General features: G+C 44.4%; 1 protein-coding gene across 2 annotated transcripts in view; it reads right to left on the reverse strand.

Annotated features, from left to right (window-relative positions):
- Nucleotides 1–2,303: 2,303 nt before the first annotated feature.
- Nucleotides 2,304–23,827, reverse strand: part of Amfr (autocrine motility factor receptor) — a 41,109-nt gene continuing 19,585 nt past the window's right edge. For both annotated transcript variants that reach the window (XM_078032340.1, XM_078032339.1), the window contains 7 exons: nt 23,482–23,592; nt 19,262–19,452; nt 17,397–17,500; nt 8,961–9,095; nt 7,663–7,746; nt 4,724–4,908; nt 2,304–3,853 (listed from right to left, as the gene is read on the reverse strand). In XM_078032340.1, the coding sequence (XP_077888466.1) occupies nt 3,706–3,853; nt 4,724–4,908; nt 7,663–7,746; nt 8,961–9,095; nt 17,397–17,500; nt 19,262–19,452; nt 23,482–23,592 (958 nt within the window). In that variant the 3' untranslated portion in view covers nt 2,304–3,705. The remainder of the gene's footprint in view (nt 3,854–4,723; nt 4,909–7,662; nt 7,747–8,960; nt 9,096–17,396; nt 17,501–19,261; nt 19,453–23,481; nt 23,593–23,827) is intronic.

The following is a 23,827-nucleotide window of genomic DNA, read 5'->3' on the forward strand; positions in this document are numbered from 1 at the left end:
GCAGACAGGGAATAGGCCACTTCCTGGCTGTAGATGACCTCTTCTTCCTGGCTCCAGGCCCTTCCACTCACAGCTGGTTGTAGTCTCTGGTGGGACTGAGAATTAGGAAGGCAGAACATGGAGGGCCCCCAATCTTCTGTCTCCAGGGTTCCCACCACAGTGGAAGAATGGGTCATCCCAAGGAGGCCAAATTGCCTAGGCCCTCTGCACCCAGGGGGTCTCATCTACTCAAGAGCCAAGGACCAGCTTGGGACCCGTTAGACTGGCCAGGAAGGTTTCCCTCCATTTTTGTCTGCAGGCCAAACACACAAGTGGGACCGGGGCAGCACTCTCCTGACCCCCAACCCCTTGCATTTCCTGCCATGTTTAATGAGGTAGAAGCTCCCCAGAGATCTGTTTATTGGAATCCTCTCTGCATCCCCTCTCTGATAAGGGGAATTACCAACTCAGAAAGACCTCTCCCTGGCACATGCCATTTGTCATTTAGTGGGGACAGACGTAGGGGGTGATACTGTTTCAGAAACTGGGAAGACCAAGAGGCGCGTGCCACCCATAACACACAACCTGAATCAATTGTCCTCCCCAGCCCCTCTGCCAGCCCATGCCTCCTTCTCCAGTGCTTCTCTCCACCTCCCTTCACCTGACCTGCTGGCTGCAGAGTGGGGCACCCAACCCACCATCTGTGTTGACAGAGAGGTTTGCAATTCAGGCTACACCTCCACTTCCAATGCTGGTCTTGGAGGCCATATGAAAGCCCAAATGGAAGGCTGAAGGAAACTAGGGCATTTTCTACATGTAGTGTATCTGAATCTCTCTAAACACTAGCCATCTGCTAACAGGGCTTTTCCCCAACTTTCAAATGAATTTTGTAGATAAAACCAACATTTTTCTTTTCCATTTCTGAAGATGAAACCCAGGGTCTCATTCATGCAGACAAGTGCTCTACCACACTCCCAGCCCTGACTTATCTTTCTTACATGGGAAAGGGAAGTCAGGAAACTTTTTTTTAGGAAAGGATGCAGGGAAAAGACCAACGAAACTAGAACAAGAACCATGAGGGCAGAACCTAACATCGATCCTAACGTGCAGCTAGAGTTAGAACCACTTCTAGCAGAAAGCAGCAGCGTTGACGTGGACAACCCAAGGTTGGAGGGCCTTCCAGGACAGGCAGGGGCTACTCCTTGGCGAGCTCCCTGCAGGGACAGGGTCCCCTTCCTACTCCCACCCTGCTTCCATAGAGTTCTCAGGGCCCTTTCCTGTAGTCCCTATGCAGAGGCTGCAGACAAGCGTCTGCACAAATTAAGCGGGAGGCAGGGCCCAGGAGGCCACCTGGCACCTAAGAGTCCCATCAACACCAGTGAGGCATCCACATGGATAAAAAGATAAGGCAGGGCTGGGGGTGCGGTAGAGCACTTGTCTGCATTCTCTACGGTATCTAAAAGTTCCAAATTTTGGAAAAGAAAACCAAGGACCCATTAAGCTAATGGAGGGGGAACTCAGACTGGTTCCCAGAGTCCAGAGAGGGCGTCTCTACCATGCGCCAGAGCACTCCTGCCAGACACGGAGCTCCACACCGTGACGCATGCGCGAGGCAGTAGCTGCTCCTCCAGCCGTAGGTGGTGGTGCCCTTCCTCTTGATCGTCCCCACACCTAATAAGTCCACACTCCCGAGCCCGGCTGGCAACCCAGAAGCCTGCTCCAGCTCTGCTACTCCGGGGCTGAGCTCCAGGGCAAGCCGGTGACCCCGTGGCAGCCAGGAGAGTGAAAGCGGGCGCAGAGGAGCCCGCCCACTCTCACCAGCAGTCCCCTTAGCACCGCCTCGAGGGGGCCAGAAGCAGTGAGAGCTGGGGCCCTCTGTAGCACCCAGAATCCCTTCCTGTCCAGGTGCCAAAGCCAAGGGTGACCTGGGACTTCCTTCTTAGACCACCTTACGCTATTGAAGGCACTTCTGCTTGGACCTCTACTGCATTCTATTCCCCAGTGTCTCAAGGCCGTCTAAAGTGACCTACACAATTTTCTCTTCTCATACATCTGAAACCTTAAGAACACAAGGAATGAATGTCACCTTAATGTGTGCAACATACAAAGTGTGACATGATTCGAGGAAATAAAATCTCCCCATTTTCCTTGAAAAGATGAATACAAGAGAAAGAAACACTCGGTGCTGTCCTCTCCAAATACAACAGGACGTGGAATGCTCTCCTCCGGATCAGAGCTGAAAAAATCCCAAACAGCAGACTCAAAATGGGAATCGGTGCCTGCACCACCGAAAAACCTGCCTTAGCGTCCAGCCACACGACACATTAGAAGAGTTTCCTTTTTATTATTATTATTGTTTTACAATAAAAACAAATAGCTATGCTCTCAGCAAAACAAAACAAATTTTTTAAAAATCACAGAAATTTACTAACAGCATTTCAAGGTAAGGCTTTTGAAAGATTTATTGAAATAAATTATCTCTGCCTACATATTTACCTATCACCCTTTTTTCAATTACGTGTCAACATCCTAAAAACTTTCAGTTATGTAAAATACATTTACCTTTACCAATAATTTTAGATAATACTGGATTCTTCCAAAAAGGACTACCATAAACTATGCTTTCAAACATTAAAAAAAAAAAAAAAAAACTTAATCCAATGGGACATAAAACAGAACTATGTAACCTATGATTGCATGTTTCAGATCCTTCAACACGTGAAGGACGCGAAGCCCCCGCCTGGTCTGCCGCGAGGCACTGGGCTCACCATCCTACCTTTCTAAGTTGCACTAAACCAACAGGAACAAAGTGAAGGAAATGGAGGGCTCCAGGGAAGAAAGATATTTCTTCAACAAAGCCCTCCACAGTCTACTCTTCCCTCTTGCAAGGCCCACCCCTTCTCCAAGGACTACGCCCACGGGCTGTGGCATTGCCTCATTTAGTTGACCAAGGAATTAAAACCTCAAACCAAAGCTTGCTGCTTGACCTTCCTCATGTCCACAGGGGGCAAGAAATGGGGAGGGGCAGGTCGCCCGAGGGCAAGCTCACTGATGCAGGAGCACCAGAGTGAAAGGAAGTAAAGCCAGCTGTGGACCAGGGTGTGGGTCATCCCTGGCTGTCCAGGGATGAAGGGGTCAAGGCCTCACATTCTGTAGCCCTGGGCTTTCCCTCTCAACTCCAGGAGTCAAACCAGGAGCTCTCTGACAGATGCCCTGCTGGCCCAGGGGCCCAGAACCTGTGGTCTGGCCTCTGGAACACTCTGAATGCTTCCTCACTAAGGACAGCAGTGACAACAGATCTCCTCCAATGGTGTGGGGTCGGGCTTGGGCTGTGCGTCTGCTCACCGAGTCTGTGCACCCTCCCCCAGTGCTCTTCCTGCCAGACACAGAGCTCAGGACTCCAGCACCATGACACATGCGCAAAGCAGTAGCTGCAGGTGGTGCCCACATCCTCTTGATCGTCCCCACACCTAAGAAGTCCAGTCAACGCAGAAGAGATCATGCCTAGAGTTAAAATGTGCAGTGTTTCTAAGGGAAAAGAAATGTCACGTAGAAAGTATTACAAAGGAGGATTAAATCTGTCAGCTGTCCAAACACTATTAAGACACGTGCTTTATACAGCGCAATGCAGTCCGCCTGCTTCTTCACATGCAGGCAGCACTGGGTAGGCCACTCCTGGTCGGGCACAGGGCTCGGGAAGAGGTGGCTGAGGAAGATGAGGAAGTGCTAGGAGGTCTGCTGCTTCTGAAGCCTCCGCTCGGCAGCAGCGGCCAGCATCCTTCGACGCAGGGTCACCGGGTCAGAGGACGTGCCTTCTGAGGGGAGAAAGCTCTCTGAGGCTGAGACATCTTCAGAACTTTTATTCAAGAATCGCCTACGAAGACAAAAGTCACATGAGAGATGGAAGCTCTGGAACCCATAGAGAATGTAGCTTCATTTAGATTTCCCCCTCTCCAGGCACCTCATGAAGCTGCCACTCAGAATCGTCCCATGGAAAGGCCACCTGCTATCTGTGGGCTAGACATGGCCTCAGTGGCAGAGCGCTGGCCTCATCTGCATAAAGCTCTGGGTTCAACCCCCGCAGGAGGGAGGGAAGGACGCCTGTCTCTGAACAGATAGGCCCAAGTTCCCAGGGAGAAGCCTCTGAGTGGCTATCAGCAACCTCTCATCTGCCCAAAGAAACGGCGCAGGGACCCACAGTTTTGTGTAGGGCCCAAAATCCACCCAGATGAACACATGCTGGCCCTGTCCTCAGGAACTGAAACAGAGAGCGCCTACCCACCCACAGGAACAGTACGTGCTCCAACTGCCACCAACCATGGTGGAACACGAGGTACTCAAGACACTGCTGATCTGAGATGCATAGTGGTCAAGAGGGACATTGGAAGCCAGATCGCAGGCCTAGGCAGTGTGAACCTCCCTGGGCCTCAGTTTCCTGGCTGTCCATTTCTCAAATGGGCATAAATAACAGTGCTCCTTCCCAGAGCTGGTAAGAGGACCAAGGTAATGAATGCAAAGGGCTTGGGACACATGCGCGCATGTGGCTGCTATGTTCACTTGAGATGACCGCCCCAAGGTACCAGCTGGCCTCAGTGTGGCCAGATCCTCTGCTGTTTCCAGAGGGGCTTGAAATCGGAGTTTTTAGGACATGCAATGTTTTTTCAATGCTGTCACCAGTTTAGAGGGGGCCGATGTGAGCTGGCCTGCAGCCCCTGGTTTCTGAGTGCAGTGGAAGGCAACTCACTTCCGAGCCTGCTGCAGGAGGTCATCCTTGCGCTGGACCAACATGCGTTGTCTCTCGTCAGCAGACTTGGAGAAGCGGCTCCCCCGGGCCTCAAAGTCTTCCACCTCACTGGACTCCACATCCACTTCACTGAAGTCCAAGTTCTCCTCCAGGCGAGGACTGAGGTCCAATGGCACACGCTCAGTCTAGACAGAGGGAGGAGCTGTGAGCACAGGCCACTCCCTCTCTAGACAAGTCACCCCTCAACAGGTGTAGTCTGGACTGGCAGCGGGGACTGCTACCAGGCAAGGAGGCTGAGCCTGGGACACATGTATACTGGAGACTTGGGCTCCTTGAGGGCGGGCCTGTGTATGACTCGTACTAGCAATTCACACCGTGTTCAATATCATAAGGAAAGGACTGCCAGTATGAAAAACAGAAGCCATTCTGAACCGAACCCTTGGAATATGACAATAGGCAACTGCTAGCTTGCATTCTGAGAATTCTGTTCAATTCTACTAATTGCTCGAGAATTTAAACAAGTTTCATCACAGCTGCTACATAAAGTTTATACCTTCACTTAGAAAACAGAGTTGAACAGGTAGAGGGTAAATGCTAAGGACCTTTTCTAAAAAAACAAAACAAAAAACAGAGATAACAGATTATGTGGTTCCTTATGTAACAGGACTTAAAATGGGACATTTTCTTGGTTTTGGCTGAAGCTCCAGCGGCCAAAACAAGGCCTAAGTATCCTCAAGCAGATACCGCCATCTCTGCCGCTCACACTCCCAGGTGCAGCCCACCACCCACTCCCAGGCCACCAGAAAGCTGAGGGCAGACTATTCCATTTCTCAGTTGCTGAGGTAGGTGCTCCTCCATCAGCCATCCTTACCACCTCTCTTCCTGCTTTCAGCCAAGCCCGAAAGGGGACTTTAAGAGAGCCAAATGGCAGAGAGCCTGACTCAATTCTCCTGGAGCTCTGGGGACACAGGGACAAGTGACTTGGGAAATCTAAAGGAAGGAAACTGGATGTAGCAGACCACAAAAATGGGTGGGGGCTGTGATGGGAGCAGGTTCTATATCCTCTGACTATAGGCAGACACTGTCCTGGGCTCAGGGGGTCCTTGCAGGAGGGAACTAGTCTGAGATTGTAAAACAGAGACTTTCCTCAAAAGGACCACTTGGGGAGTAATATGACCCCCAGGAAGGTAGGGGGGCACTACCCTTCCATAAAGGGCCTTAAGTTCAAGGAGAGTCTTACTGTCTGAGGAGGTTCTGAAGCAAGCTGGGGCAGGGGAATAGTTGAGAGTTAACATCTGCACACACCCCCCACATCTGGGATCATACTGCCCCATCCTAAACTTCCCCGAGCCTGACCCTAGAGGTGCTTAGAAAGAACAGCTAAGCAAACAGAGGCGTTGGGACAAAGAAAACCCAAGCCCCCCTCAGCTTCGCCCTGCAGAGGCTTCCAGGCCTGACTAGCAGCCTGAGCCGGGGCAGGAAGATTGAACGGAAGGATGCATAGGGCAGATGTGACCACTGGACCAGACTGAGGCTTTAATGATAAAGCCTTGTTATACAAGGTCTTTGCACTTCCTGTGAAAGATCAAACATGTTACACAGCAATTTCCTTACAAAATAAGTACTTTCCTACACTATATTTTTAAAAATTCAGAAACCTTCATGCTAACTCTGAAAACAAAGTTGGGGAGTAGGAACTGAAATTAAATGTGCTGTGATTACACGTGCCCAGAAACCACTCCAGAGTTCTTATCTCTGTTAAGCTAGCTATCCAAAAACTAAAAAATGCATAAATGGTCACCTTTTTCAGAAGGCACATGCCATTTTCAAACGATGAACCAATTATGGATTTGGATATGAAAACTTTGCCCTAGTAACAGACCTGAGAAAGTCTTGGTACTTTTGAGTTTCCTATTTGCAGGGAAACCCACAAGAGGTGTGAGTAGCTTCCCTGTGGCTTGTCAGTGAAAGTCACTGCTTTCAAAAAGCCCTGGCCACTTCAGGAAGCAGCAGCACCTCCTGTGGCCAGAGCTCCGCGTGCAGGACGCTGGCACCCTGCCACACCCCACACATGTATACAGGACACCAGCTCCCTGCCACACCCCACACGTGTGTACACTGAGGAGTACCGTGGCCAGAGCTCAACGTGCAGGGCGCTGGCTCCCTGCCACACCCCACATGTGTGTACACGAGGATGAGGGTGTTTGGCTATTATTTCAGTATTTGGAGAAAGTGTTCTACAAATATGGTAACTGGCCAGGCATGTTGGCACCTGAAACCCCAGTGACTCAGGAGACTGAGGGAAGAGGAGCACAAGTTCACGGCTAGCCTGGGCAACTTAGCAAGCCTGGCTCAAAAAATAAGAAGGGTTAGAGAGTATTCAGGGTGTCTTGGGTTCAATCCCTAGTAATGAAAAAAAGAAAGAAGTACCGTAACTGATGGAGGAAATGGAAATGGAGTGGAGGTGCCAGCTAAGGGCGGGGCAGTATGCCTCTGCCACAGAGAGGGGCTGCTTCCCCAAGTGGGCATCCAGACAGAGTGGTTCCCAGATAGCCTGCCTCCCCCACCCCACCTGGCTCAGGAATCTTGTTTTGGCAAAATCCATGGAAGTTCCTGGAAATCCTGAGTTGAGTAAACAAGGTATGGAGGACAGCACCTCAGTGGCTCAGGTCCCCAGGGAGTGTGCGCCTTGGTCCACCCCCTGGGAGCCCAGGACCTGGTACCCTCACTCAAGCTGAGGGAGGCAGTGCTGGCCCGACGCCTAGGGAGTGGGCTGCAGCCCTGGGTGCAGAAAAGGCCTGCCCACAGGTACAGCTTGGCCCCCCTCAACAGAGACAAACACGGAACCCATTTCACCAGTGTCAAGGGTGAAGGTGACCACTGGCAGGGTCCACGCCACTACTCCACAGTCCATGTGCTCTCTAGTGGGCCACTCTTACCTGAGGGGAAGCTTCTCCTTCCTCCTGGTCAGTGCTAGGCCTTTCCATAGGACTGTTCAAAGCAGGTCTGATGCCTTCTGTCCGCTGCAAGACAAACAGGACAGTGCCACTCAGAATGAAATAACAGGCACTGGGAAAACCTGGGTCCAGAGGGAGCCACGGTCCCCAGCACAGCCTGCAACCTTAGCAAAGCCTAGAGAACAAAAGAAATTGAAATGCTACACAGGTAACACAAGGGAGCCCAAGGACCAAACTGCAGCTCTCAGTGTGAGTTAGCAACTGGCCCCACGTGCAGGTGAGCCTTCAATAACAGTAACTGCCCAACAAGGATAATAACAGCAGCAGCAGGTAACACTGGGCAAACACTTAACCTGTGCATGGCACCAAGGAAAATCCTGACCATTAATCTTACCCTCTGGAACAAGGTCTGCAGTTCCTCACTTCAACCATGTCCCTTCAGGTCTCAGCACCTCCTCGCAGGCTGGCCAGTGTCTGTTCTACTACCTGAGGACTCTGTAGCCCCGTGGGACAATTCTGCCACCTCCAGAGGCAACCAGCAGCCAAGTCAAATAGCTGAGAAGTGGAGACTCCTAACAGCCTATTTGACTCCAAAGTCCATGCTCTTCACCTTTTCAAAGAGTTTCAACTTTCTGAATTTTATTAATAGTTTTTTTTCATAATTCTGTATACTGAAATTGAATCAATTTTTTGTAGATTATTCCTTACACATTCCTGAGTTCTACCAAAAAGCTTGTCTATGTTAATATTTCTTGGAACCATCAAAGAGGTTATGTGATAGACCAGGAGAGCTGACCTTTTTAGTACAAGTGTAATAATGTGCAAGGATGACTAGGGACAGATGCCATTATCTCCTAGAGCAGAGTCTGCCAACTACAGGCCCAGGGCCATGTTTACCCCTCTGCCTATTTTTATAAAGAAAGTTTTTCTGGATCACAGTCTCACTTGTTCGGAACAGGCTATATGCCCACGAAGCCTAAAATATTATCTGCTCTTTACACAAAGTTGTCTACCTCGCCCGATGCCACGACCTCCCTGACTGGCAAAGGCAAGCTTTTCTGGGGTGTGCATCTGTACAAAAATTTATCCACAGACCTTTATCTTTATCTATGATGGGTCTCTTCTCATTCACAGTTTGAAAAAAGTGAGGGAGTTTATAGAAACTCTTCAACAAACTCTAAATAACATTCAGTTATTAAGTAACCGAAAAAAAATTAATCTAGAGGAATTAACCTTTGTGAAGACAAAACCACCTGTCATGCTTAAAATCCCAGTTTTACCTGTGTGGGAAAAGGTACTTGAATCCGTCCCTCTAAGATGTTGTCTGTTGTAATTTCCACTGAGCGCGTCAGCTGGAGGTCCTGCAGCACCAGGTGGTATGGAACCTGGGGGAACATCTCCTGAATCTGATGAGCCTGCAGGAACACACAGAGCCCTCAGCAAGGTCCCTCTCAAGGTTACTGCTGTGGTCACAGTGCATGGCAGGCTCTGGGCACCAAATCCGACATGCCTTGAAAGGACTAGTACAGAGGCTACCTCCACATGTAGATCACCTTCACACTGTTGTCCCTTTAGTACTGCTCCAGGATACTAGCATTAATTTCAAAATAGAGAGCAACAGAAATCAAGCTGGATCCCAGGCAGGCTCAAGTAGAATCTTCTAGTTTTAAAAAGTGTTTATTTTAAAGCTGAAGTGTTTATTTTAAAGCTTTAAAGTATATCTTGGGTATAAAAAGGGGCTTTCCTTTAAGATGTTAATTCCTAAAAAGAATAAACTTCTGATACACACAACATGGATGAAATTAAAATGTATCATGTTAAGTGAAAGAAGCCTGACTCACACAAGATGACATGATTCCCTTGATATGACACCTGGGGACAGGCAAAATCACAGGGAAAGAAAACTGATGAATGATTGCCAGGAACAGGCACAGTGAGATGGGGAGGAGGAGGAATGGATGTGTTCTGCATCTCAAGGGTGCTGACAGCTACACAAGCACACGAGTGGTTTTTACTGTATGTAAATTACACTGCAATTTGGAAAAATATGATTATAAAGAATGCAAACTCCTAATATTGCCCTGGTGCTACAATCCTCAAACTGTATTCCAGAAACATCTCAGTCCAGTTAGGGCTCAAGGCTGGGTGTGTGTGTAGCAGGGACAGATAAAGTTCTGGGCATGCTACTGCCCATACTTTTATCAAAGCAGTTCCAGATATTTTTAGTATACGTGTATTTATTTCACAAATGCTTACATTCAAGGTTTTTACTTGTGGGAAAGTCTCACTGATTAAAAGAAAAAAAAGAATGAGGAGTGGGGAAAATTCGCTTTAGGAGCATGATAAACTTGGGAGACTACCCCCAAAGAACACGCTGCTGCACCCACAGACAAAGGGAGGATGTGGCTCAGCATCGAGGCCTTGAAGGAAGAGATGAGCTAAGCCAGCACAGGCTCTGCTCAGAGTCACCTGGCAGTGGGTGCTGGCAAGACAAACAGTATCCAGAAGGCCCTGGAGCTACCACAGCTCAGTGGGCCCCTTTTTAGAGTTGATGCAGTTTGGGTGTCGTTTAACTCAGGTCCAGTCAAAGCCAATGGGGGAGAATCAAAAAGCATAAAGGAGAACCTAAAATTCCTCTCAGTCCTCAAACAGCTTCCTCCTCATTCCCCAAACAAAAAATGCCTAGGAGTCATTTTTCTAGTCTAAATCTTTTTTACCACAAAATCCAGTAAGCTAAATATTGGGTCTGAATAAAAGATGCAGGGTTCCAATAAGTCAGTTGTGCTAAAAATAGTTTGTTTCAAATCATCAAAGAACTGGAGAAAGAACAGCCAGGCCCTGCCTGAGATCTCCGAACACACCAACTCCAAGAAGGCACTGCTCACTGCAGGCGGTACACACCCATGAAACAGAGTGATCCCCTGCAGAGCCTCCGCAGCACCCACACAGGGCCTGCCTTGAGCCCCACACTCCATCACGGTGCTACCCTCACTCTCCACCTGGCTGAGGGGTTCATGGAGACCGCAGGAGTCATCAGAGGCCATGTCTCCTTTTCTTTATTCACTGAGATCAAAACCATTTACAGATGGGCACAGTGGCACACACCTGCAATCCTAGCTACTTGGGAGGCTATGGCACGTTTGAGGTTAGCCTGTGCAACTTAGTGAGATCCTGCCTCAAAATAAAATTAAAAGGGCTGGGGACGTAGCTCAGAAGTACAGCACTTACCTAGCACATGTGGAGTTCTAGGCTCAATTCCCAGTACCATCAAAAAAAAAAAAAAGATTTTTTAAAAATTTACTTTTGGGAGGCACTTTACCAAAGAGCCACATCCCAATCCTTTTTGAGACAGAATGAGACAGGGTTTCACTAAATTGCTGAGATTGGCCTGGAACTTACAATCCTTCTGCCTCAGTCTCCCAAGTTGCTGGGATTATAGGCATGTGCCACTGTGCCTGGCTAATAATGACCATCTTTAGGTATATAGTGTAAACAATATGCATATTGTTGTCCAACAGACCTGACGAGCTTTTTTGTCTTGCAAAACTAAAATTCTATCCACTGAACAGCAAACCGTTCCCTCCTCAGTCTAGCCCCTGACAACCTGTTCTACTGCCTGAATTCACCTTCTGTAAATACAATTATACAACGTCTGCGTTTTGTGACTAGTTTATTTGGCTTAGCACACTATCCTCAAGGTTTCTCCTAGTCATAGAAAGGGCCAGAAATTCCTTTTTTAAGGCTGAACAGTATTCCACTGAGTGGCGTGCCACATTTTTTAGTAGGCATTTAGGCTACTTCTGCCTCCTGCCTACTATGAGCCAATTCTTTCTTTTTAAAACAAAGCTCATGCCCAGCCTGCAGCTACCTCCATCCCTCTTCCCAAACAGCAAAGTCCTCTCCTGCTCTGGCCCCCAGTCCCACACTCCATTCTCAAGGGCTTTGCTTTCAACCAGCTCTGCTATCTGTTCTGCACATCAAGCTCTGCTTCTTATTCACATATGCTTTAGAATCTAGCATTAAGAACAGACGCTGGGAAGAAAGCTAAGACGAACAAAGTGCTGCAGGCTCACAGTGAACAACTGAGGGCTTAAAAATCTGAGGACCTGGAGATTAGGACCAATACTCCCCCACCCCTAACACACACAATACTGTGAGATTTGCCTTCTGGAGCTCTCCAGGTTCCTCCCCTAAGCTAAGAAACAGTCCTCCACCTTCCAGCAGGGGCGGGGGAAGAAACCTCTATGAAGCTCCCCAGTGCACCCCTGCTCCACGGCACAGTCCACTCAGGAGAAACTAGTTAACCAGAGTCCAACCGATCAGGGGGGACAATACCCAACTCCAGATGGCACTAGCCTTCCATATAGGTGAAGGAAAACACCTAAATCCAGCCCTTTCCAGCTGTCCTGTGTCTTCCAAGGCCCCTTTTAAGGTGGGTTGAGGACAATGATGAGAGGCACTTGAGACACTCAGCTCAGAGGCCAGGCTCACCAAGACTGGGACCTGATCAAGGACTAGACCTCTTCCCCCCTTTCCCACCTACATTAACCATGCTCCTCTGAAATCAAAGCTCCAAATGGCTTTAACTTCTGAACTTAGAATGGAGACTGAGGGGCTGCCCCTGACCCAGTGTCCCAAGAACCTGAGGCTGAGATGTATTTCTGATTAACAAGCCACATCCTTGTCTCCTGTTTTTCTGTCCCTTCAAGCCTCCTTGATCACTGAGCCACATCTCAGCCCTATTTTGTACTTTATTTAGAGACAGGGTCTCCTGAGTTGCTTAGTGCCTTGCTTTTGCTGAGGCTGGTTTTGAACTCACAATCCTCCTGCCTCAGCCTCCAGAGCCACTGGGATTACAGGCGTGCGCCACACCCGGCAAGCCTCCTCTCCTCTTCTAAGAGTTTTCTGCATCCCTGAGTCCCATAAGATAGAGATTTGAAAAAGGAAAAGGTCACCTCCATCTTCCTCAAAGCCAGCTTTGAATAAAACCTCTTCCTTGTCAGCCTGCCTCCCATGTTTTGGTGGAGCATGTAGAGCAGAAGTCTCCTCCTGAGTTTCACCTTTTGCATGGTCCATCATGTCTGGCTATGAAGATGAAATCCTAGGCTAACTAAAAGACAGAAAGCAATCTGAAGAGACAGAAGCAGACATGGCAGGGATGCTGAATTATCAGAGTGGGAATTTAATTGATGATTAATTTCCACACTAAAATGCTATATCCATCAGAGCCCTGATGCATGTGCTAAGTAGACAGCAGGAAAGAACAGATGGGCAATGTAAGCAGGGAGAGCCGGAAATCCCGAGAAAGAGCCAAAAAGAAACGCTTGGGATCAAAAATGTAACAGAAATGAAGAATGCCTTCCTAGGCTGACAGGTGCAGGAAGAACCTCTGGGCTTGAGGATGCAGTGACAGAAACTGAAAACTGAAAAACAGAATCAAAACTGAAAACAACAGAGAAAACACCTGAGGACTGGGGGTAACGATGGAGAGTAAATCTGCATAATGGGGACACTAAAGAAGAAAGAGAAAAGAACAGAAAAAGTATCTGAAACAATGCCTGAAATCTTCCTCAAATTAATGTAGACACCAAATCACAGCTCCAGAAGCTCAGAGAACACCAAGAAGGAAAAATGCCCCAAACTCAACACCTGGGCGTATCATTATCAAACTACAGAAAATCAAAGATAAAGAAAATCTTGGAAGAAGCCAGAAGGGAAAATCAGCCTATCTATAAAGGAGCAAAGAAAAGAACTACATTCAACCACTCAGAAACCATACAAGGCAAAGTGAAGTGAAATATTTGAGAGAAAAAAAAATCCAACCCATAACTCTGTACCTTGAGAAGCTATCCTTCAAAAGTGAAGAAGAAATAAAGACATTCTCAGACAAACGGAAATGGAGGATGTGTGGCAACAGGCCTGCCTTGCCAGGAGGGCTGCAAGAAGCTCTTTAGAGAGAAAGAAACTGATGGAGGTCAGAAACTCAAATCCACATAAAGGAAGGAGGGGCATCAGAAGAGCAAAAGTGAAGGTGAAATAAAAACTTTCACTTTTCTTACTCTTAGTTGATCTAATAGATAACAATTTGTTCAAAATAATAATAGCAACAATGTATTTAATTATGAATTTTTATGATGCATATATATGATCACATAAAGGTAAAAACAATGAATGACAGAGAAGGTAGGGAGAAATCAGACTGTTTTGCTAATTTCAGTGGCACAGGTCTGCAATCTCAGCTACTCAGAAAGCTGAGGCAGAAGAATCAGAAGGTAAGAGGCTAGTCTTGGCAATTTAGTGAGACCCTGTCTCAAAATAAAAAGTAAAAAGGATGAGGAACATGGTTAAGTAGTAAAGGAACCCTGAGTAAAATCCCCAGTACTAGACAGATAGAGAGAGAGAGAGGGAAAGAGAAACACAGGGAGAGAGAAAGAGAGGGAGATAGACAGACAGACAGACAGATAGATAAATGTCAGTTCTTCCCAACTTGATCTACAGAATCAACATAATCTCAATCAAAATCCCAGCAAGCTATATTGTGGATACTGACAAACTGAATATTGGTAATCTGACAGGCAAAAGACCCAGGATGGCTGATACCAAGTTAAAGGAGAAGAAAAAGTAGGACCTGACTACGCAACTTGAACAAGACAATACGGTATGTGTGAAAGGACAGACAGACAATGGTACAGAACAGAGAACCCAGAAATAAATGTACATAAATAAAGTCAACTATCTTTGAAAAAAGAACAAAAGCAATACAATAGAGCAAAGATAGCTTTTTTAGTAAATAATGCTGGAGCAATTCGACATCCACATGCAGAAACATGAATCTAGACACAAACCTTGCACCCTTCCCCAAAATATAAACCTAAAATATACCAAAGACCTAAGTGTGAAATGCAAAGATGTAAAGTTCCTAGAAAATAATATAGTTTTTGAGGAAAACTAGATGATCTCGGGTATGGTAATAACTTTTTAGTTACAACACCAAAGGTACAATTCATGAAAGAAATAATGGATAAAATAGACTTCATTAAGGGGCTGGGGTTGTAGCTCAGTGGTAGATCACTTGCCTAGCAAGTGTGAGGCACTGGGTTCAATTCTCAGCACCACATAAAAATAAATAAAGGTATAAAAAAAAACATTTTAAAAATGTTTCTAAAAATGGACTTCATTAGAATTAAAAAGACAATGTCAAGAGAATGAGCAAACAAGCCACAAATTGGGAGAAAATATTCACAAAAGGCACATCTAATTAATAACTGTCACTCAAAATATATAAAGAAGGACTGGGGTTGTAGCTCAGAGTACAGTGCTTGCCTAGCATGAGTGAGGCACTGGGTTTGATCCTCAGCACCACATAAAAATAATAAATAAATACAATAAATGTATTGTGTCCATATACATCTAAAAAGTTAAAAATATATATATATACAAAGAATATAACATTCAACAAAAATAGAACACAATCTGATTAAAAGCTGGGTCAAAGACACCCCCCAAAGAAGATAATCAGATGGCAGATAAACACGAAAAGTTGCTCCATATTGTATGTCATCAGGAAAGTACAAATAAAAACTTTGTACACAGAGTTTTTGTGTAGCAGTACACACCCAGTAGAGTAATCAAAACCTGGAACAGTGACAACAAATGCTGACAAGAGTACGTACAGAGCCACAGGCGCTTGCTCTCATTGCCAGCAATAATGCAGAAGAGTAGTTACTCTGGAAGACAGATGGGCAGCTTCTAACAAAACTAAACATACTTTTACCATTGGATAGAGCAGCCTAAATTTAAATAATTTGGAATTTATCTAAATAAGTTAAAAACTTATTTCTCTATAAAAACTTGCACACAGATGTCCAAATATAATTACCAAAACCTGGAAGCACCAAGATGTCGTAAGTGAATAGATTAATAAATGATTGTACATCCAGATAATGGCATGTCATTCAAAGCTAAAAAGTAATGAGCTATCAATCCATGAACAGACATGGAAGAACCTTAAATACAAACTACTAGTGAAAGAAGCCAATGTGGAAAGTCCTCCAGCCTATTTCCCCCCAAGGCTTACCCAGCTCAGTACAAGGTACCACCATCTACTTAGCTGCTTAACCAAACCCAACCCTTCCACTTCCATTCTTCCACTTCCCCCAGTAAGTACTCCCACGTCTAAATCAAGCAGCATAGTGCTGTCAGTTCATCTAACAAAAGTATCTTAAATATACTTTTCTTCTTTATTGCTAACAACCCTGTCCAAGTAATGGCAACAACCCCCTAACTGGTCTTGATGCTTCCATTTTTGACCCTCTCTAATTCATTTTCCTCCTAGAGGTAAAATCATTTCTGCTAAATGTCTTGTCAATCCTGGGAAAGGGAAGGGGTTGCATAAAAAGCTTTGAACAGCTTTCTTGTGCTTTCATTGTAAAAATTTAAACTTAACTGTAGCCAACAACAGCCTGTCTGACCTGGCTCTACAATCTCAATTTTCATCAGAACCTCAGCCTCCTAATTGCTCCACTCCAAACATAGTGACCTCTTTAACAGGCACTTCCTCACCTTTGTACCTACTGTTTCCACCGCCTTCTTCCCACGGATCTGTTGCCATCTTGTCCCTTATGTCTCATTATTAAGTTTTATCTCCTCAGAGAGAACTTCTGCAAATGCCTCCTTCAACACAGTCTTCACTCACCCGCTGACTGCACTGCCTGCCTGCCTTACCATCTCCAGAGTACTGATCAGCACCACCAATTATCTTACTTGTTTGTGTTTATAATCTTCTCCCCAACTAGAATTTACCCTTCTTGAAAGTGGAACACCTGTTAACCTTAGTGATACTACAGGTGCTATGCTTAGCACAACCCAGTTATAAGAAAAGGCTTTAGTACAAATTATTTTGGTAAAGAAATTAAGACTAATGCATGAATAAAAAAAAAAATAAATGATCCAATGACTTTCTGAAGTATTGGCCAGGGCTAACCAGGCCTATCCAGTACAGATCCTAATCCAAGCAGGCTAAAGTGGTTTAAACCTTTTTTTTTTTTTTTTTGTACTGTAGATTGAACCCAGAGCTTCATACATGCTAAGCAAGTGCTATAAAGCAGTTTGTGTTTTAAGATTCCTGCATATATTCTAACAATGAATTCTAGACTTCAATAATAGTGACACATTATTCTCCATTATTCTAAAAGAAAAACAGCTTTGGAAAATACAAAGAAATGTGAAGTATCTGAACAATCTCCTTGAACCAATAGTACACCATGCACAACTGTGTGTATGGGTACATACACACTTATTTTGGGAGTGGAGGGACAGAATGCAAAAAACATACTTGGTAGGCCCCACACAATTTTTAGTAAAAAGTACATTGTGCCTGTAATCTCAACAACTTGGGAGGCTGAGGCAGGAGGATTGCAAGTTCCAGCTCAGTCCTACCAACTTAGCGACCCTCAGCAACTTAGCAAGATCATTTCTCAAAAAAAAAAAAAAAACAAAAAAAACCTGGGGATGTAGTTCAGTGGCAAAGAGCTCTTGAGTTCAATCCCTAGTACCAAATAAAAAATAAATAAATAAATTCATTCCCTGGGAGTCTTGCTCTCCTACCAGAGCAGAATAAGATCAACAAAGTCTCTGTAAACTCTGCAAAAACATTCCAATGCTTTTCCCTCCCTCCCGATTACCAGTTAGCTTCTTAATGCAGCTAGAAGTCCTACCATTGCATTCAGCTGAGAGTTGCTCGCCTGCGTAATGCCAAGAATGTTGGTGGTGTGCATTACTTCCACTGAAAAGCTTGGCAGCCAACTTGCAATCCGGGACCCTAAAACAAACCAGAGTGCAACACAAGTTTTAGAGTCCTGAGTCTTTTCCGGGGGTATCTCCTCTAGGTGACTACTCTCTATCAGCTGGTACTCACCCAGGGCTGGGCCAAACAGTTCACGTGGATTAGTTCACTTAGTCCTCACTGAAATCCACATGGTACCTTCCATTCTTCTCATTCTATTCTTCTCAGAAATATGACTCTAGTTCCCCACTTGGTGTTTGGTGCCCACAGTGCTTAGAGGTTAATGAGTGCATTTTACTTCATGTCCAAGATCACAAAATTTAATCACAATGGCCAGGATGGAAACAGGCAGCTGGGTTCAAGAGCCACTAACTAGCCTTTCCTGCTTTCCAGGGCCCTTGAACCATTCAACCCCCAATCCACTCCCTTGGCCTAGAATCCAAGGAAGGATTCCACAGCTCTACAGCTGCTACAACAGATGAGTTTCTTCCTCATATTTGCAATTACACAAAATACTAATCGTTTGGAGACGTCATTTCACAATTATTTTCATGTTGCATTTTATCCTCAACAATGTGATTAAGTTTTGACCTTGGTTTTCTGGTTCAAAATTCTTCTCAAAGAGTTCTATAACACATGCTTGTGAAAGGCTGCCATTTCTCCCATTTCCCTAATCAAAGGAAGCCCAAGATACAGTGCCATCAAGCAATGGCTATACAACAACTACCTATACAGGTAAGGTGCTACTTCATTTCTTCACAAAACAGCACTAAGGCATGGAATGTAAAATCAAGTAAAATGGCCATCTCTAATGCCTTGTCAGATAAAATGCACTCATTTAAAAAATGGATACTTATTTCATATACTTACAGGAACAAATAAAGGTGACTATTTGTTTGTTTTTTTTTAGGGATAATCTTTAGGGATAATCGCTCATAATAATGGCTTGCATAAGCCAGGATCCATCTCTAAGATCTCCTAGTGTAAATGAACAATGACCAACAATGACCAGCCCTTGAAATCCCTCCAGCACCCAGACCCAGGCAGCTCATCTACTCTCAGAGACTAGATTCCATTCTCCCAAAGCCTTTTAAGGACTGCACCCACATGCCACCACGCCCATTTTACTCCACCTTTGGAGATTCCAATCACAGATCCCAACAGCACCATTACCCCCAGCACAAACCCAAGGGTACCTGTTTTATAGCAATATCAGAAATGGGAACTTAAAAGGTGGTCCCAGAGCTGACAGAAACCAACAACAGCTCAATGTATGTCAATTAAGGAAAGAGGATCGATCAGCCCTCAATAGTGCCATGGCCTTAGAATTTAAGTGTGGTTTTTTATTACAACTCTTTTCAACAGTGTAGGAAGCAGAATATTCCTATTTTATGAGAAAAGTAACAGGGTTCCAGTTCTGATTCTGCTTCCAATACTCACTGGAAAGCTACTCTATGATTTTGCAATACACACTTAAGAAACACACCAATGCAAAAAATCCATTAACAAAGGTTTACTACTGAACTGGCTAAGTGGACTCCTCGAAATCATGGTTGGTTCAATCTTGCTGTCTCCTCTCCCTACCTCCACCACACCCATTATGACAGAATCTTAGCAAACTGCAAGGCACAGAAAAATTCTTCAGTTTTCTCTCTCTATCCATCCATTCTCAACACTTTCAATTAAATGGAAAGAGTATATTAAACTGATCTGTAGCCAGCTATTTCGAATTCAAACAGCATCTCCGTAGGGGATAAAACCCCATGGGCATAGTTTTACAGATTGAAACCAACTAACCATCAAAGTGGAAGAAGTGATTGTGTTGGTTTAAGCGAGGTCTGCCTTCAGTGGCTGCTACGGGAACCAAATTCTCATCCAAGTTCTCTCCTTGATGGTCTTCTCTGGCACGATTATTGTCAGCAATATTAAGAGACATTCTGCATGTTGGACAGGATGTATCTTGTTCTAGCCAGGAACGAAGACAGGAGCTACCAAAAAGTCCAAAATAAGACAGGTGAGTGTGCTCAACTTTTCCCTACCATATTTTGTGAGAATTCCCCAGAAGTACTTTAAATTATCAAATGCATTCCAATTTTATTCTCTATTTGCCATTAGTGAGATCTAAAGTTGAAAAACACTTGTGGACATTAACTCTTTACCCTACTTCACTAATAACACCTCTAGCATGTCCTACTGTGGGCATTAATTCTTTACTATGCTTCAAGCTCCATCATTCCTGATTTTGACCCCTGCTCAATGGGACTTCACAGCGTGGCCCACCATCTGCCTTTACAACTCAATTTGGCGGCTTCAAACTCCATGTTGTTGAATCCTCCAACATCCTGGCCTCTTATGTCCTTGAGTCATCTGCTTCAATGATCTTTTCTTTCACTTTGCTTTAGCTATTCACCAAAGTGGTCATAACCTTGGCCCTGTTTTCAAAATTTTGATTTGGGGGATCTCACTCACTTACTCACTAAAGCTCCTTTTATTCCATATCACTTCTGACAAGACCTGACTTGCTGAAACCACCGATCCAACTTTTTTGGCAGCAAGACAACCTCTCAGGTCTTTTCCTTGCTCACTCTCCTCCCTAGCTGTAACATCTTCCTTCCACGGAGCACCTCTGTCCCACCCTCTACTTTTCACATTCTGCTTTTCCAAAAGGGCTGAAAGCTTCTTTCCTCCTCTCTCGGGAGATGATAATGCCCTAAGTATAGCAAATACTCAATAAAATCTTGTAATGACCATTAAGAAGAAAGATACTAGAATATGAAATAGGAAATATAAGACCTTGTCCCAAGTCAGCCGCTCCCCACCTGCGTGACCCAGGCAAATCTTTCAATCTTTCTAGTCAGCCCTCTCCAGTGACAAATGAGAAGGTCAGACGAAGTGCTCTCCAGTCCTTTCCCATTTTATAGATTTGTTCTCTGAGAGCTCAGAGACACTGAGTAAAAATGCTATTTTTTTCTCAAAAATATCTGTCATGTGTGCAAAGTTACAAAGGATGGCCTCACCATAACATGATGATCTCCAGAGAAAACATATTTTTCTTCATAGCTATAATAATATTCTATGAAGAACTACTTCTCCTCATTCTATATATGATACTTCAATGTAATTATATATTCACTGGACTCTGAAATCTACCAAAAAAAATATCTTTTATAAGCAACAAATTATCTATTTTTTGCTGGAATCTAGGCAGTTAGTTTTATCACAAATTAAAATTAAAATGAATTTGCCTTAGTTTGTCATCACACCATCCTTCTCCCACTCAAAAACTAAAGCCATGCAGTGAAGGCCAAGAGGATGTTCCGACAGTGGTTTGCTCACTCCAAAGTGTTTTACAATTAAATTCCAATTTTAAACCACTATTATTTCCTGAGTCAACCATTGACCTTCTTGGTTCAAAAAAGAAATTATTTAGAAAATACTTTGAGACAAATGAAAACAAAAACAGGACATTCCAAAACTTTTGAGATACAGAGAAAACAATGCTCAATATATTAGCTCAATATCTAAAAATGCTTTTTTTAAAAAAACTTCTCAAATCAATAATTTTATACGAATGGAACCAAAAAAGAACAAAATAAATCCAAAGTTAATAGATGTACCTAGTGTAGTCAAATTGACAGGACACAGAATGATTCACAAGGGCAGAGGGCAGGTACACTGTTTCGGTTTGGGAAGATGAGAAGTTCTGGAGATGGATGGATGGTGAGGTTTTATGTAATAAGACTGCACTTAACATCACTGAACTACACATGTAAAATGGTTACAATGATAAATTTTATGTTGTGTATATTCTGCCACAAAAATTAAATAACAATCACTAAAAAAACAAAAAGTATCACAATGAGATATCACTTCACACCCATTAGGATGGCTATAATTAGAAAAATAACAAGCACTGGTGAGAATGTGAGAAACTAGAATCTCCATACATTACTGATAAAAATATAAATAGGTGCAACTACTGTGGAAAACAGCATGGCAGCTCTTCAAGAAGGTAAAGGTGGGATTACAATGTGACCCAGCAATTTCACTCCGAGCTATCTACTAAAAAGAATTAAAAACAGGTTCTCAGATACATGCTCCCAAATGTTCACATTATTATTCACGGAATAGTCAAAAGGTGGAAAGAAACTAAATATCTATCAGCGGCAACTATTTATTACAGAATTATTTAAAGCTAGCCATAAAAAGAAGTGAAGTATTGCTACAACTTGAGCAACCTCAAAAGCATTACGCTAAATGAAAGAAGTCAGTTACTAAAGGCCACAGACATAAGTATGATTCACTTTATATGAATTGTCCACAAGAGGGAAATCCATGGAGACAGAAAGCAGACTGGGAGGGAAGAACCAGGAATGGTTACCCATGAGTATGAGTATTATTCTGGGGTGATGAAAAGTTCTGAACTTAGAAGTGGTGGTGGCACAACACCATGAATGCACTAAACACCACTGAATTGTACACCTTAAAGTGGCTGATTGTGTGTTATCTGAATTTCACTTCCATCAAAGTAGTTGTGGTCCCAGCTACTCAGGAGGTTGAGGGCGGAGGATCACTTGAGTCCAGGAGTTCAAAGCCAGCCTGGGCAATGTAGATAAGACCTGATCTCAAAAAACAACAACAAAAAATTTCTTCTGGGCTGAAATACACTCTTACTCTTCCCAACTAGCTAAAGAGCTCCTTTGGAACTATAAAGTTTCTGAGAAATGTGCGTAAATTCCCACCTTTCAACCTCAATGAAGCCAACTATTGGGTAACTCTATGGTAACTGCACAAGTTGCAAAACTAGGACAATCCTGACCCCTTTATTCCTCTTTCCCCCACAGCCAATCTAGTCCATGTCCTTCTAATCCTTCTTAAATCAGTCTACTTCAGTCCAACTGCACTTCTCACACAGTAGTTCAAGCTCTCAACATGCCCTGAGCCACTGTGGCAGTCTGTAACTTGTCCCTTAACCTCTTCAGGCTGCAAGTCTTATGCACCATCCCCAATTAAAGCCTTCAAAGGCATCTCCGCCCACTTCCAACCTCCCCCTTGGGCCACATTCCCTGCTTCTCCTGCCTCAGTAAACACTCCTCCCTCTTCCACTGAGTTCCAGGCACCAGGTTCCCTCCCAGTTCCTTCAACCCAACACATTCCCTCCTACTATAGATGCTCACTGTCTCACATCTCTCCCACCGAATCCCCTTCCCAGACCTGACTGCTGCTCATACTCAAGTCAGTTCCTCCAAGTTTGAGTCAGATTCCTTTGTTACTCACTCTGAAGAACCATGTTCCTTTCCTACAGAGCACATGTCAATATACACAGTTAATCCATGATTGTCTCATCCATTTGACTGCAAACTCCACAAAAGCGAAAAACCATGTCTGTCATTTCTATTTTATCCCAGAGCCCAACACAACATAAAAAGAAATGTCTGTCACTACATTTATTGAGTAGGACATTACAGTTTCAAAGCTCTACTGATATTAAAAAGAAACATGAAAACTATTGAAAATAGAAAATAAGGAAGATTAAAGATCAAAAATTTCTCAATATGCAAAACTGACTGCAAAGGGCCTAAACATACCTCAAGATCCACCACCAATATCAAAGCATCAAATCCATCAATAAAGCCCTGACAAAGATCTCTGAAAGTAACAGATCTTCTTCAATCTCAAAGGTCTATAGAAGAGCCTGTTTTGCAACCCTTGCCAACAGTCACGGTTCTACAGGTCATTTAGTGGTCCCCACCTCAGACCACTGCTCTGGGGTGTGTTTTATGCTGCTTTGGGGACATGTGCAAAATGTAAAAATATACACTGTCTCCCCTCAGTTAAGTAATAAGCTGTTTTAAAACAAGGATTCCCCCGACCCAATATTTTCTTTCAACTCCATAGCCAGTGTGAGGAACTATATCTGTTCCTCTGCTGGGATTATCCTTGAGCCCAGGGACAAAAAGCACCCACAAGTCCTGGACAGAACACCAGTACCAAGAGGCCCTTCATGAAGTCCCTACTTGTGAAAAAGATGTCCGCAGGGCAGTTTCCTTGCAGCCTGCATGGAGTCCCAGCAGATGGCACAGTCGTCATTGTTGACAGCCAGTTCCTCTGGAGTTGCAACAGCAAACCTGTAAGAAACAAAAGAGGCCCTGTGGAATCTCTGTAAAGTTTACACACGTAAGTGTACACTATTCTACAGACTTCATCTTTATAATGGAACAGAACTGAGGACCAGTAAAAAACATTTCGTTCATCTTCACAGGCCTTCAAGGAACACTTGGCTCATGTTAATGATCTCTCCAGGGCACATTTTTGGGAAAATCAAGGAAGTAAGACCCCAGAGACCCAAACTATTCCCCAGAA

Source organism: Ictidomys tridecemlineatus, chromosome 15, assembly GCF_052094955.1.
Source record: "Ictidomys tridecemlineatus isolate mIctTri1 chromosome 15, mIctTri1.hap1, whole genome shotgun sequence".
In the NCBI taxonomy this organism is placed as follows: domain Eukaryota; kingdom Metazoa; phylum Chordata; class Mammalia; order Rodentia; family Sciuridae; genus Ictidomys; species Ictidomys tridecemlineatus.